At 41.2% G+C, this 12,353-nt stretch overlaps 1 protein-coding gene across 2 annotated transcripts in view; it reads right to left on the bottom strand.

Annotated features, from left to right (window-relative positions):
• Window positions 1-1,667: 1,667 nt before the first annotated feature.
• Window positions 1,668-12,353, bottom strand: part of LOC142311932 (oocyte zinc finger protein XlCOF8.4-like) — a 31,668-nt gene continuing 20,982 nt past the window's right edge. The window contains exons 7-8 of one of the 2 annotated variants that reach the window (XM_075350801.1): window positions 8,715-9,450; window positions 1,668-2,607 (exon numbers count right to left, since the gene is read on the bottom strand). In XM_075350801.1, coding sequence (XP_075206916.1) covers window positions 2,013-2,607; window positions 8,715-9,450 — 1,331 coding nt within the window. In that variant the 3' untranslated portion in view covers window positions 1,668-2,012. Of the gene's footprint in view, window positions 2,852-8,714; window positions 9,451-12,353 lie in introns of both variants that reach the window. The other variant, XM_075350800.1, reaches the window with a different exon arrangement.

Raw genomic sequence — 12,353 nt, 5'->3', positions numbered from 1 at the left:
GTAAAGGTTTAAAAAAAAGTCTGAGTTCGGTTACTATTCGTATTCTAATGAAAGGCTGCATCGCAAATACTTAACAAGCTTTATTACATCCAGAATTTGCCTGTAAGCTGCTGTGAACAACAGAGAAAAAAAATGAAGTGGGGTCCCTTCTATTTTTGATAGCCAGCGCAGGTAAAGCAGACAGCTGGGGGCTTCAACCCTCAGCTGTCAGCTTTACCTTGGCTGGTTATCAGAAATACAGTGCTGGTCAAAAGTATTGGCACCCCTGCAATTCTGTCAGATAATACTCAGTTTCTTCTTGAAAATGATTGCAGTCACAAATTCTGTTGGCAATAACTAAATCACACTTGCAACCAGTTGATATGGATTAAAGTTGACTCCACCTCTGTCCTGTGTCCTTGTGTGTACCACATTGAGCATGGAGAAAAGAAAAAAGACCAAAGAACTGTCTGAGGACTTGAGAATCCAAATTGTGAGGAAGCATGAGCAATCTCAAAGGCTACAAGTCCATCTCCACAGACCTGAAAGTTCCTGTGTCTACGGTGCGCAGCGTCATCAAGACGTTTAAAGCCCATGGCACTGTGGCTAACCTCCCCAGATGTGGAAGGAAAAGAAAAATTGATGAGAGATTTCAACGCAAGATTGTGCGGATGGTGGATAAAGAACCTCGACTAACATCCAAACAAGTTCAAGCTGCCCTTCAGTCCAAGGGTACAACAGTGTCAACCCGTACTATCCGTCGGCGTCTGAATGAAAAGGAACTATATGGTAGGATACCCAGGAAGACCCCACTTCTTACCCCAAGACATAAAAAAGCCAAGCTGGAGTTTGCCAAAACTTACCTGAGAAAGCCTAAAACGTTTTGGAAGAATGTTCTCTGGTCAGATGAGACAAAAGTAGAGCTCTTTGGGAAAAGCCATCAACATAGAGTTTACAGGAAAAAAAGAGGCATTCAAAGAAAAGAACACGATCCCTACAGTCAAACATGGCGGAGGTTCCCTGATGTTTTGGGGTTGCTTTGCTGCTTCTGGCACTGGACTGCTTGGCCGTGTGCATGACATTATGAAGTCTGAAGACTACCAACAAATTTTGCAGCATAATGTAGGGCCCAGTGTGAGAAAGCTGGGTCTTCTTCAGAGGTCATGGGTCTTCTAGCAGGACAATGACCCCAAACACACTTCAAAAAGCACTAGAAAATGGTTTGATAGAAAGCACTGGAGACTACTAAAGTGGCCAGCCATGAGTCCAGACCTGAATCCCATAGAACACCTGTGGAGAGATTTCAAAATGGCAGTTTGGAGAAGGCACCCTTCAAATCTCAGGGACCTGGAGCAGTTTGCCAAAGAAGAATGGTCTAAAATTCCAGCAGAGCATTGTAAGAAACTCATTGATGGTTACCGGAAGCGGTTATTTTCAGTTATTTTGGCTAAAGGTTGTGCAACCAAGTATTAGGCTAAGGGTGCCAATACTTTTGTCTGGCCCATTTTTGGAGTTTTGTGTGAAATGATCAATGATTTGATTTTTGTTTCATTCTCTTTTGTGTTTTTTCATTGAAGACAAATTAAATGAAGATAATAATACCAAAGCATTTGTGATTGCAATCATTTTCAAGAAGAAACTGAGTATTATCTGACAGAATTGCAGGGGTGCCAATACTTTTGGCCAGCACTGTAGAAGGGACCCCACACCATATTTTAAAAAAATACAATAAAAAGTGTAAAAACAAAATTTAAAATATGAAAACATTTTAAAAAGACCAACAAAAGTTCAAATCACCCATCTTTGACCCCAATGAAAATAAAATAATTTAAAAAAATTAAAAATACACATTTGGTGTTGCTGAGTTCAGAAGTGCCCGATGTACCAAACTATAAAATAAATTAAGAACATCATGTACCAGACAAAGTGTAATGAAAAGGAATTTTTAAAATACATTATAGACCCATAATTAGATGGTAAACAAGAACTGATTCATACTTAAAACATTTTCAACATTTTAAATATGAAAATTGCTACACTACTGTGTGACTTATCTGATGTTTAGCAAGATCAGATATATTTATAAAACATTCCCCACATTGTGAACATGAAAATGGCTTTATCTCTGTGTGTTTTTTCTGATGTCGAACAAGATTTATTTTCTCATTGAAAAATTTCCCACATTCTGAACAAGAAAATGGCTTCATCCCTGTGTGAATTCTCAGATGTTTATCAAGATTTGATTTCTGACTAAAGCATTTCACACATTCTGAACATGAAAATGGCTTCTCCCCTGTATGAGTTCTCAGATGTCTAACAAGATCTGTCATCCTAATAAAACATTTCCTACATTCTGAACACGAAAACTGTTTCTTCCCAGAGTGTATTCTCTGATGTCTAGAAAGATCAGATTTCTGAGCATAATGTTTCCCACATTCTGAACATGAAAATGGCTTCTCCCCTGTGTGAGTTCTCTGATGTATAGCAAGATATGATTTCTGTGTAAAACATTTCCCACATTCTAAACATGAAAAAGGTTTCTCCCCTGTGTGAGTTATCTGATGTCTAACAAGGTTTGCATTATGATTAAAACATTTCCCACATTCAAAACATGAATATGGCTTCTTTCTCGTGTGTACTCTTTGATGTTCAACATCCTTTCTGTAATTTTTGTTTTGCTCAATAGTCTGTGATGAATCAGTAGATAGAACAGGAACAGATGATAGATCTTCACTATGACTGGTTGGAGGTGTTTCTGAGATGGTAATAATATTGGCATGCTCTCCATATGTTTCTGGTGGTAAGATACCATGATCATCTGCTTTGACATCTAAAAATATCATATGTCCCTCTGAGCTCCTGGTACAGTCATCTGCCAAAAATGAAACCATTATTATTATTCAATAACAGCACTTGGGAAGTTTATTTGTTCTAAAATGTTATTATAAATGTCATAATACTTCAGTATTAAAATATCTATATCAGGGGTGTCAGGGGTGTCAAACTCAAGGCCCGGGGTCAAATGAGCCCTCCTTATTTAATGTGGCCTATGAGCCAGGTTGCCAGTAAAACAAAAGGGCTTTTCTTTGCCGTCCATAGCTTCCGGCAGAAAATAAGCACCAACTGTGATTTTTTTTCAATTTTCTGCCACTTTGTACTGTGCATGCGCTACAGAGGCTGCCATGCACAGTGCAAATAGTAGATGCTAGAATGTATGGGCACCTAGTATGTGTGACGTCATATCAGTCACATGTTGTTAATGTAGTTTCCAGTCCGGAGCACAGCACGCCATTCAGCAAAATGGCTGGGATTCAGGACAGATTTGACGCACGCTCCTTATCTTTATCCCTCATCAATGTGAAGTTGCAAGTGAAACAGAGCCAAGGGTGGTGGGATTTGGGGAGGGTCTATACTGCTGTGGGTATGCCGGTGGTAGGGTTTAGGCGACATCTATAATGTCGGGGGAGGGATGTCTGTGATGGGGTTTAGGGGAGGTCTGTATTGCTGGGGGCTGGGATGCATGTATTAGGATTTGGGGGCAATAATACAGGGGATGCCAGCAGTGGGATTTTGGGGGTCTATAATGCTGGGTAAAAACTTTTGGTGGATTATGGGGTGTGTGCAATGTTTGATGGGAAAATGTGTGGAGGGATTTACACCCCAAGTACAGCACCCTTAGACCCACAAACCAGGGACAGCTCTTGGATAGCCCTACTACCCAGGACAGCTGTCATATAGCCCTACTACCGAATGACAGCCCTCTTATAGTCCTACTACAAAAGGTACAGTACCCAGGGACAGCTGCTGTACAGCTCTACTACCCAGGGAGAGCTCTTGTATAGCCTTATATCCCAGAGCCAGCTCTCATATAGACATTTTGCCCAGGGACAGTTCTCTTATAGCCCCTGGCCAGTTTGTGCGTAGCAGTAAAATGCTCATACCGTGTTGCATGGAGATCTGCATTAGCCCCTACAACTACAAGTGTTCCTTTGAAGGCAATCATAATGCTGATGTGACCCTTGGTCAAAATGAGTTTGACACCCCCTGATCTATACAATTTGAAGTAAATGTTGATTTTCAACTGATTAGGACATTGGCAGCAACAGAAGACTTTGTATTACTACTTTTACCATGTTGGTCTCATAATCTGTAAACTCAATTTCAATTGCTAACAACTTAATTAGTTAACATAATTAGCCTAAGAGGAAATCCGATTTAAGAAGGCCTAAAAAGGTAGAACTTATTCTCAGCCAGGTTTTGTTTGAGCCACTTATTATTAATGAAGTTCTTTATATTTATCCCTTCCACTTTTTCGGGGAAACTCAGAACTCTTAATTTTTTATGCGGAGTGTGATCCTCTATTGGCTCAAGATGCCACTTTGTCTCATCACTTAAGCAATCTTCTTCACACATTACTTTTTTTTGGTGGCATTATAGTTGTCTTGAAACACAGGCATTCTTTTCACCATCTCAGTTATTCTTTCTCTTTTCTTGCCAGAATCATGCTGATGATCCCTCTTTCTTTTAGCTTCCAAATTGCCCTGGCATCTCCTTTAACGTTTAAACAATTTTAAGAACTGTCAAGAAATGTACCGTATTTTTCGGACTATAAGACGCACCGGACTATAAGACGCACCCTGGTTTTAGAGGAGGAAAATAGGAAAATAAAACTTTAAGCAAAAAAATGTGGTCATGACACACTGTTATGGGGCGAGGATCTGCTGCTGGCACTGTTATGGGGGTAATGTCCCCAAATTCTCTACTAAGGTACCCCATCCTGGTAATGATCCTCCTGCCTTGTATATGATCCTGCTATAAACCCCCATCCTGCTTATATACCAGCATCCTGCTCATATTCCCCCATCCTATTCATATACCCCCATCCTGTTCATATACCCCCATCCTGTTCATATACCCCCATCCTGTTCATATACCCCCCATCCTGTTCATATACCCCCCATCCATCCTGCTCATATACTCCCATCCTGTTCATATACCCCCCATCCTGTTCATATACCCCCCATCCGTCCTGCTCATATACTCCCATCCTGTTCATATACTCCCATCCTGCTCATATACCCCCCATCCTGTTCATATACCCCCCATCCATCCTGCTCATATACTCCCATCCTGTTCATATACCCCCATCATGTTCATATACCCCCCATCCATCCTGCTCATATACTCCCATCCTGTTCATATACCCCCATCCTGTTCATATACCCCCCATCCATCCTGTTCATATACTCCCATCCTGTTCATATACCCCCATCCTGTTCATATACTCCCATCCTGTCCATATACCCCCATCCTGTTCATATACCCCCATCCCTCCTGCTCATATACTCCCATCCTGCTATATGCCCCCATCGTGCTCATATACCATCCTGGTATATGGCCTGTATCCTATAGCACAGAGAAAAAAAAACAAACGTTTATACTCACCTTTTCCTCACTCCCTGCAGCCGATCATCTTCCTCTCTGCACCACTGACCTGTGTGTGTGGAGCCGTTCCCCTGCAGCACGCGATGTCTTCCTGTCTGTGCCGATCAGCTGATCAGCACAGATCAGCTGACCGGCACAGACAGGAAGACATCGCGTGCTGCGGGGGAACGGCTCCACACACGGGGACGGGTGAGTGCACTGATTCACTGCACCCCGCGCTGATAATGATGTGCGGGGGGCAGTGAATACAGCCGCACATGATCACTCCAGGCTGTTATTGCCAGGAGTGATCATGCGGACCGGCTCTTTACTATGCGCGCGTCCCCGCGCGTCCTCCCGCCCACCTGTCAGCGCCGGCTTCTGCGCTGAGAAATGGGCGGGAGGATGGGTGTGCATATGTAATGAGCGGGCATACGTGGTCACAGCAGGCTGCTACAGCCAGCTCGTGCCCCCGATGACCCGCTCCACCGCAGCACCCTCATTCCCCGCAGCCACAGTCAGACCATAAGACGCACCCCCAACTTTCCCCCAACATTTGGGGGAAAAAAAGTGCGTCTTATGGTCTGAAAAATACGGTAATTCGAGTGGATCTTTGCAAATTCTCTAGTTTTTTTTTCTACAACTGGTTAATGTTTCTTGGTTTCTGTATCCTACAGCTTTGTTTATAGACTTTCTTTTTTAATAAAAATAATAAAATAAAAAATAATAAAAAAGAAAATCTAGATTTTAAAAGTGTGTGTGTCGCAACCTTTTTGTTTTCTAATCAATTTCATAACCATCACAGAAAAATAAAAAGCCTGCTGCAGGTGTTGGGTTTGTGAATCTGCCTCCAGAGCTTTTTCTATATAAAAGAGGGCGTTACCAGTGTGAAACATGTAATGACTAACAGTCTGCTCTCCTGATCTACCGTATTTTTCGGACTATAAGACGCACCGGACTATAAGACGCACCCTGGTTTTAGAGGAGGTAAATAGGAAAATAAAATTTTAAGCAAAAAATGTGGTCATGACACACTGTTATGGGGTGAGGATCTGCTGCTGACACTATTATGGGGGTAATGTCCCCAAATTCTCTACTAAGGTGCCGCATCCTGGTAATGATCCTCCTGCCTTGTATATACAGTATATGTCCGTCATCCTACTATATACCGTCATCCTGCCATATGGCCGCATCCTGCTATATACTGGCATATGGCCGCATCCTGCTCATATACCCCCATCCTGCTCATAATATACCCCCATTCTGCTCATAATATACCCCCATCCTGCTCATATACTCCCATCCTGCTGATATGCCCCCATCCTGCTGATATGCCCCCATCCTGCTCATATGACCGCATCCTGCTCATATGCCCCCATCCTGCTCATATGCCCCCATCCTGCTCATAATATGCCCCCATCCTGCTCATAATATGCCCCCATCCTGGTGTATGGCCGCATCCTGTGGCACATAAAATAAATAAACGTTCATACCTCACCTTACCTCACTCCCTGCAGCATCGCTCGTCCTCCCGTCTGTGTCAGTGCCGCTGAGTGGAGCCGTCCCCGTTATCCTGCTGCATCGTGATCATCTCCAGTGTCTGTGCCGGCGGCTGCGTGTGGACACGTACGCACAGCGATGACGTCATCGCTGTGCGCGCCGCTAGTCTCCACCCAGCCGCCGGCACAGACACAGGAGATGATCGCGATGCAGCAGGGTAACGGGGGCGGCTCCACTCAGCGGCGCTGCCGCTGACACAGACGGGAGGACGAGCGATGCTGCAGGGGAACGGTGAGTACTGTACACCGATTCACTGCTCCCCGCGCTGATGATGATGCGCAGGGAGCAGTGAATACAGCCGCACATGATCACTCCAGGCCGTAGTTGCCAGGGGTGATCATGCGGGCCGGCTGTTTATCCCCTGCCCATCATCCCGCCCACCTGTCAGTGCCTGCTTCAGCGCTGAGGGATGATAGGCGGGGGATGGGCGTGCATATTAAATGAGCGGGTCCACGTGGTCACGGCAGGCTGTTACAGCCTGCTCGTGCCCCCGATGACCCGCTCCACCGCAGCACCCACATTCCCCGCAGCCACATTTAGACTATAAGACATGCCTCAAATTGGTAATGCCCCCTTTTATTTAAAATAAGCTCTGGAGCCAGATTCTCAGGTAACTCGGTCCGGCCCATAGATCTTAACATCATTTATTTATTAAGAAAAACGTGTATTTCTAAAGAATAAGACATTGGATTGCAGGTATCAAATTAGCATTTTATTCAGCTTTCTTTGACCTGTACACATATAGATGGCTTACGATGGTTGATCCTACTGATAGATTCCCTTTAAAAAAAAAAAGCACAAAAGCTGTTCACGGAGTGCTTCATGGCATGGGTTTCATAGTCAGACCGTTGCATGCAAAAGTTATGTCACCACACAATGCCATGTGTGCGTTAGATAGAATGGCTTAAAGCCATCATCACTGGACTTCGGAGCAAGGAAAAATGTGCTATAGAGTATCAAATCTTGATTCTCTATCTGGCACTGATGGAAGAGTGCTGGTCTGGCAAATGTAGGATAATATTACCAGCATGACTGCATTAGGCAAACTAGATTTGATAGAGAAGGGATATGGCTATTGGGTTGCTCTTCAGGTGATGGCATATGCACTTGGCTCCAGTGAATGTAATTCCTAATACTTTAGCATAGCAAGACATTTAGGTCAGTTGTATGCTTTTACAGCTTTGAGGGAACAGTTTATACAAGGACTTTTTCTGTCTCTGCATAACAGTCCTTCAGTATACTAAGCAAGGTCCATAATGGCATGGTTGGTTGAGTTTGGTGTAAAATAATTTAAATGGCCTGCAAAGCGCTCTGACCTTAACCATATTGAACACCTTTACGCCTAACTAGAAAAGAGACTGCTAGTAGGTGTCCCAATATGTCTGTCCATATAGTGCATATGTTCTTGCCTCTACAGTACAAAATTTAGAACTGAAATAAAATTACCCTCTTGTACACTCCAAAAATTGCGGGTTTTGCATTTCATTTTTTTGTTGATCTAGATCATATCACTGATTAATTGCAAAATGTAGGTGAGTATTAATCTGAAAATAATCTACTTTTTCATGAAAAAGGTCATTAGTTAAGAAAGAAGATAACCCAGCAGCACAATGTGCCAAATATGAAAGATTATACTGCAATTTCAATGGCTGATAAATGGAGGACCATCATGTACCACAATTTTTTAAAATACATTATAAAGTGATTAATGGTTAAAACATTTCCCACATCCTAAACATGAAGCTGGCTACTCAGCACCGTGAATTTTCTGATGTCTAAAAAGATTAGGTTTCTTTGAAAAGCATTTTCCACATTCTGAACATGAAAATGGCTTCTCTCCTGTGTGAATTAACTGATGCTTAGCAAGATCAGATTTCTGAGAAAAACATTTCCCACACTCTGAACATGAAAATTGCTTCTCCCCTGTGTGAGTTTTCTGATGTCGAATAAGATTTGCTTTGTCATTGAAAGATTTCCCACATTCTGAACATGAAAATGGTTTCTCCCCTGTGTGTATTCTCAAATGAGTAACAAGTTTTGATTTCTGATTAAAGCATTTCCCACATTCTGAACATGAAAATGGCTTCTCTCCTGTGTGAGTTCTCTGATGTTTCGCAAGATTTCCTTTCTGATTAAAGTGTTTCAAACATTCTGAACATGAAAATGGCTTTACCCCAGTGTGAATTCTATGATGTGTAACAAGATAAGATTTCTGATTAAAATATTTCCCACATTCTGTACATGAATATTGTTTTTTTCTTTGATGTTCAACAGCCCTTTTGAGATGGTTGTTTTGCTTAACAGTCTGTGATGAATCAGAATATAGCAGCTGTTGAAAAGGTTCAGATGATAGATCTTTACCATGATTGGCCGAAGGCGTTTCTGGGATAATGGCATGCTCTTCATATTCACCTGGTGTGATACCATGATCATCTGCTTTAACATCAGAAAATATCATATGTTCCTCTGAGCTCCCGATACAGTAATCTGCCAAAAATGAAACCATTATTATTATTCAACAACAGTACCTTTGAAGTATTTCACAACACTTCTGTTTTAAAATATCTATACAATTTGAAGTAAACTTTCATATACAAATGATTAGGACATTGACAACAACAGAAGAAATTATATTACTTCTAGAACTGTCAATGGCTTGCTTCTGACATTCATCGTACCTCATACTCTGCTTAGATTTTCACCTGCCTGACTTCTGGGTATGATCCAACTCAATCTATTGTGGATAAACATCTTCTTCTGTGTGGTAGGTGCTCAAGTAGGATCTAGTCCCGTATGTATAAAAGAGCAAATACTTGCCACTCAGTTGAATAAACTGGTATCAGTTGAATAAACTGGTATTTTATTGAGTAAACTTGAACAGATACAGCACAGACGTTTCGGTCTAACATAGACCTTCATCAGTTTGTAGTGTAGCTCAGGTTATGAGTAAAGTGCTACTGCCACACAGCGGTGGACACCGTGACCTACACCAGCGCTACTTTCACTCACAAGCTGAGCAGACTGTCTACACTGTACACTGATAAAGGTCTATTTTAGATCGAAACGTCTTGCTGTGTCTGGTGAAACTTACTCAATAAAATACCAGTTTATTCAACTATTTGAGTGCCAAGTATTTGCGCTTTCCAACTCAATCAACAATTCACCGTGTTGACTTACACTCTGTAAATACAGTTTTCAAATGGTAACAACTTAATTAGTATTGGCCTCATAGGAAATCCGATTTAACAAGGCTCAAAAGGTACACAATTGTCTTTCATTCTTGAATAGAACTACGGTAATTCTCAGCCAGGTTTTGTTTGAGCCACTTATTAATGAAGATCTTTATATTCTTCCCTTTCACTTTCTCTGTAAAACACAGAACTCTTAATTTTTTTTAAGCTAAGTGGAATCCTTGATTTGCTTAAAACTCTGCTGTCTCTTTACTCAAACATTCTGCTTCCTCCATCATTTTTTCTGTGGCATTTTAGTTGTCTTGAAACACAGACCTTCTTTCCTCCATCTGAGTTATTCCCTCTTATTTTCCCCAAATCATGCTGATGATGATGATCACTTCTTCTTTTAGCCTCCTAATCGTCCTGATATCGCTTTTAACATTTAATTACATTCCTATTCAAATGATTTTTATTAGGTTTTGTAGTTAACAAATCTTGAAATCGTGCTTTAAAACATTTAAGGACATATCGATAGTAATATCAAGGTTAAGAAAATTCACATATTTTGACCCCCTAGTTTGTTAGTGCTGATACAGTAAGCAGTATATTTTGTTGGTCAAATCCATTGCTTATGAGTTAACTTTTTGTAACAAATAACTAAATAAATAAAATTAACAACTTCCTGACATGGATTCCGTAGACAGTCCAGCAAATTTGTGAGATCAAAAATATATAAAATTCTAGTGAGTTTTAGATCAAGGAGATATCAAAGAATAGTGCTTCAAGCCTGGAATTATTGTTGTGCTTGTATTTCTCGGATATACTTAGTGTTTCCTTAACGTCAGTTGGGCTGTATAGTTTGTTGGTTATTGGACTCTAGCCATGGGACCCATTTGGTGAGGTACTTGGTTTGAGTATTATTTTTTTATGGCATAATAGTACTCTAAAGTTTTATGTTTTAAAGTTTTAAAGTTTTACATTCCTTAACTGCTCTTAAAAAGTTTTGGGAGTCCTGATTTTTAAATCCTCTCGTTTTTCCACAAATTCATTGTTCTTGGTTTCTGTATCGTCCAGCCGTGTTTATAAACTTAAAAGGGGTTGTCCGGTCTAGAATGATAAGTCTGCAATCACTCTATGTGACGCAGACTTATGAATCCTCCCAGCGCACACAGCACCAGAAACAGCGGTCACGTGACCATAATTGTACGATATGCATGTTCCCAGACATAGACTAGTGGGCATAGCCTCACTTAATATAGATGTATTGAGCAAGGCTGTGCCAACTAGTCAGACGCACTCACACAGTATACTTCTAGTGAGAGAGGGCACACCAACTAGTCACATTCTGTCAGGGAAGAATGCATATAGCACAATTGCGGTCACTTGACTGTGCTGGGAGAATTCATAAGTCTGTAGTCACCTAGCGTGACTGCAGACTTATCATTTTCAACCACTTTACAGATTACCTAAACTCATGTATGTATGTATGTATGTATGTATGTATGTATGTATGCATACACATATACACAGTCATATGAAAACGTTTGGGCCCCCCTATTAATGTTAACCTTTTTTCTTTATAACGATTTGGGTTTTTGCAACAGCTATTTCGGTTTCATATATCTAATAACTGATGGACTCAGTAATATTTCTGGATTGAAATGAGGTTTATTGTACTAACAGAAAATGTGCAATCCGCATTTAAACAAAATTTGACCGGTGCAAAAGTATGGGCACCCTTATCAATTTCTTGATTTGAACACTCCTAACTACTTTTTACTGACTTACTAAAGCACTAAATTGGTTTTGTAACCTCACTGAGCTTTGAACTTCATAGGCAGGTGTATCCAATCATGAGAAAAGGTATTTAAGGTGGCCACTTGCAAGTTGTTCTCCTATTTGAATCTCCTATGAAGAGTGGCATCATGGGCTCCTCAAAACTCTCTCGAATGATCTGAAAACAAAGATTATTCAACATAGTTGTTCAGGGGAAGGATACAAAAAGTTGTCTCAGAGATTTAAACTGTCAGTTTCCACTGTGAGGAACATAGTAAGGAAATTGAAGAACACAGGTACAGTTCTTGTTAAGCCCAGAAGTGGCAGGCCAAGAAAAATATCAGAAAGGCAGAGAAGAAGAATGGTGAGAACAGTCAAGGACAATCCACAGACCACCTCCAAAGACCTGCATCATCATCTTGCTGCAGATGGTGTCAATGT

Source organism: Anomaloglossus baeobatrachus, chromosome 5 (genome assembly GCF_048569485.1).
Source record: "Anomaloglossus baeobatrachus isolate aAnoBae1 chromosome 5, aAnoBae1.hap1, whole genome shotgun sequence".
Taxonomy (NCBI): domain Eukaryota; kingdom Metazoa; phylum Chordata; class Amphibia; order Anura; family Aromobatidae; genus Anomaloglossus; species Anomaloglossus baeobatrachus.
Note: the sequence above shows the minus strand (reverse complement) of the source record. Positions and strands in the feature narration are given on the sequence as shown.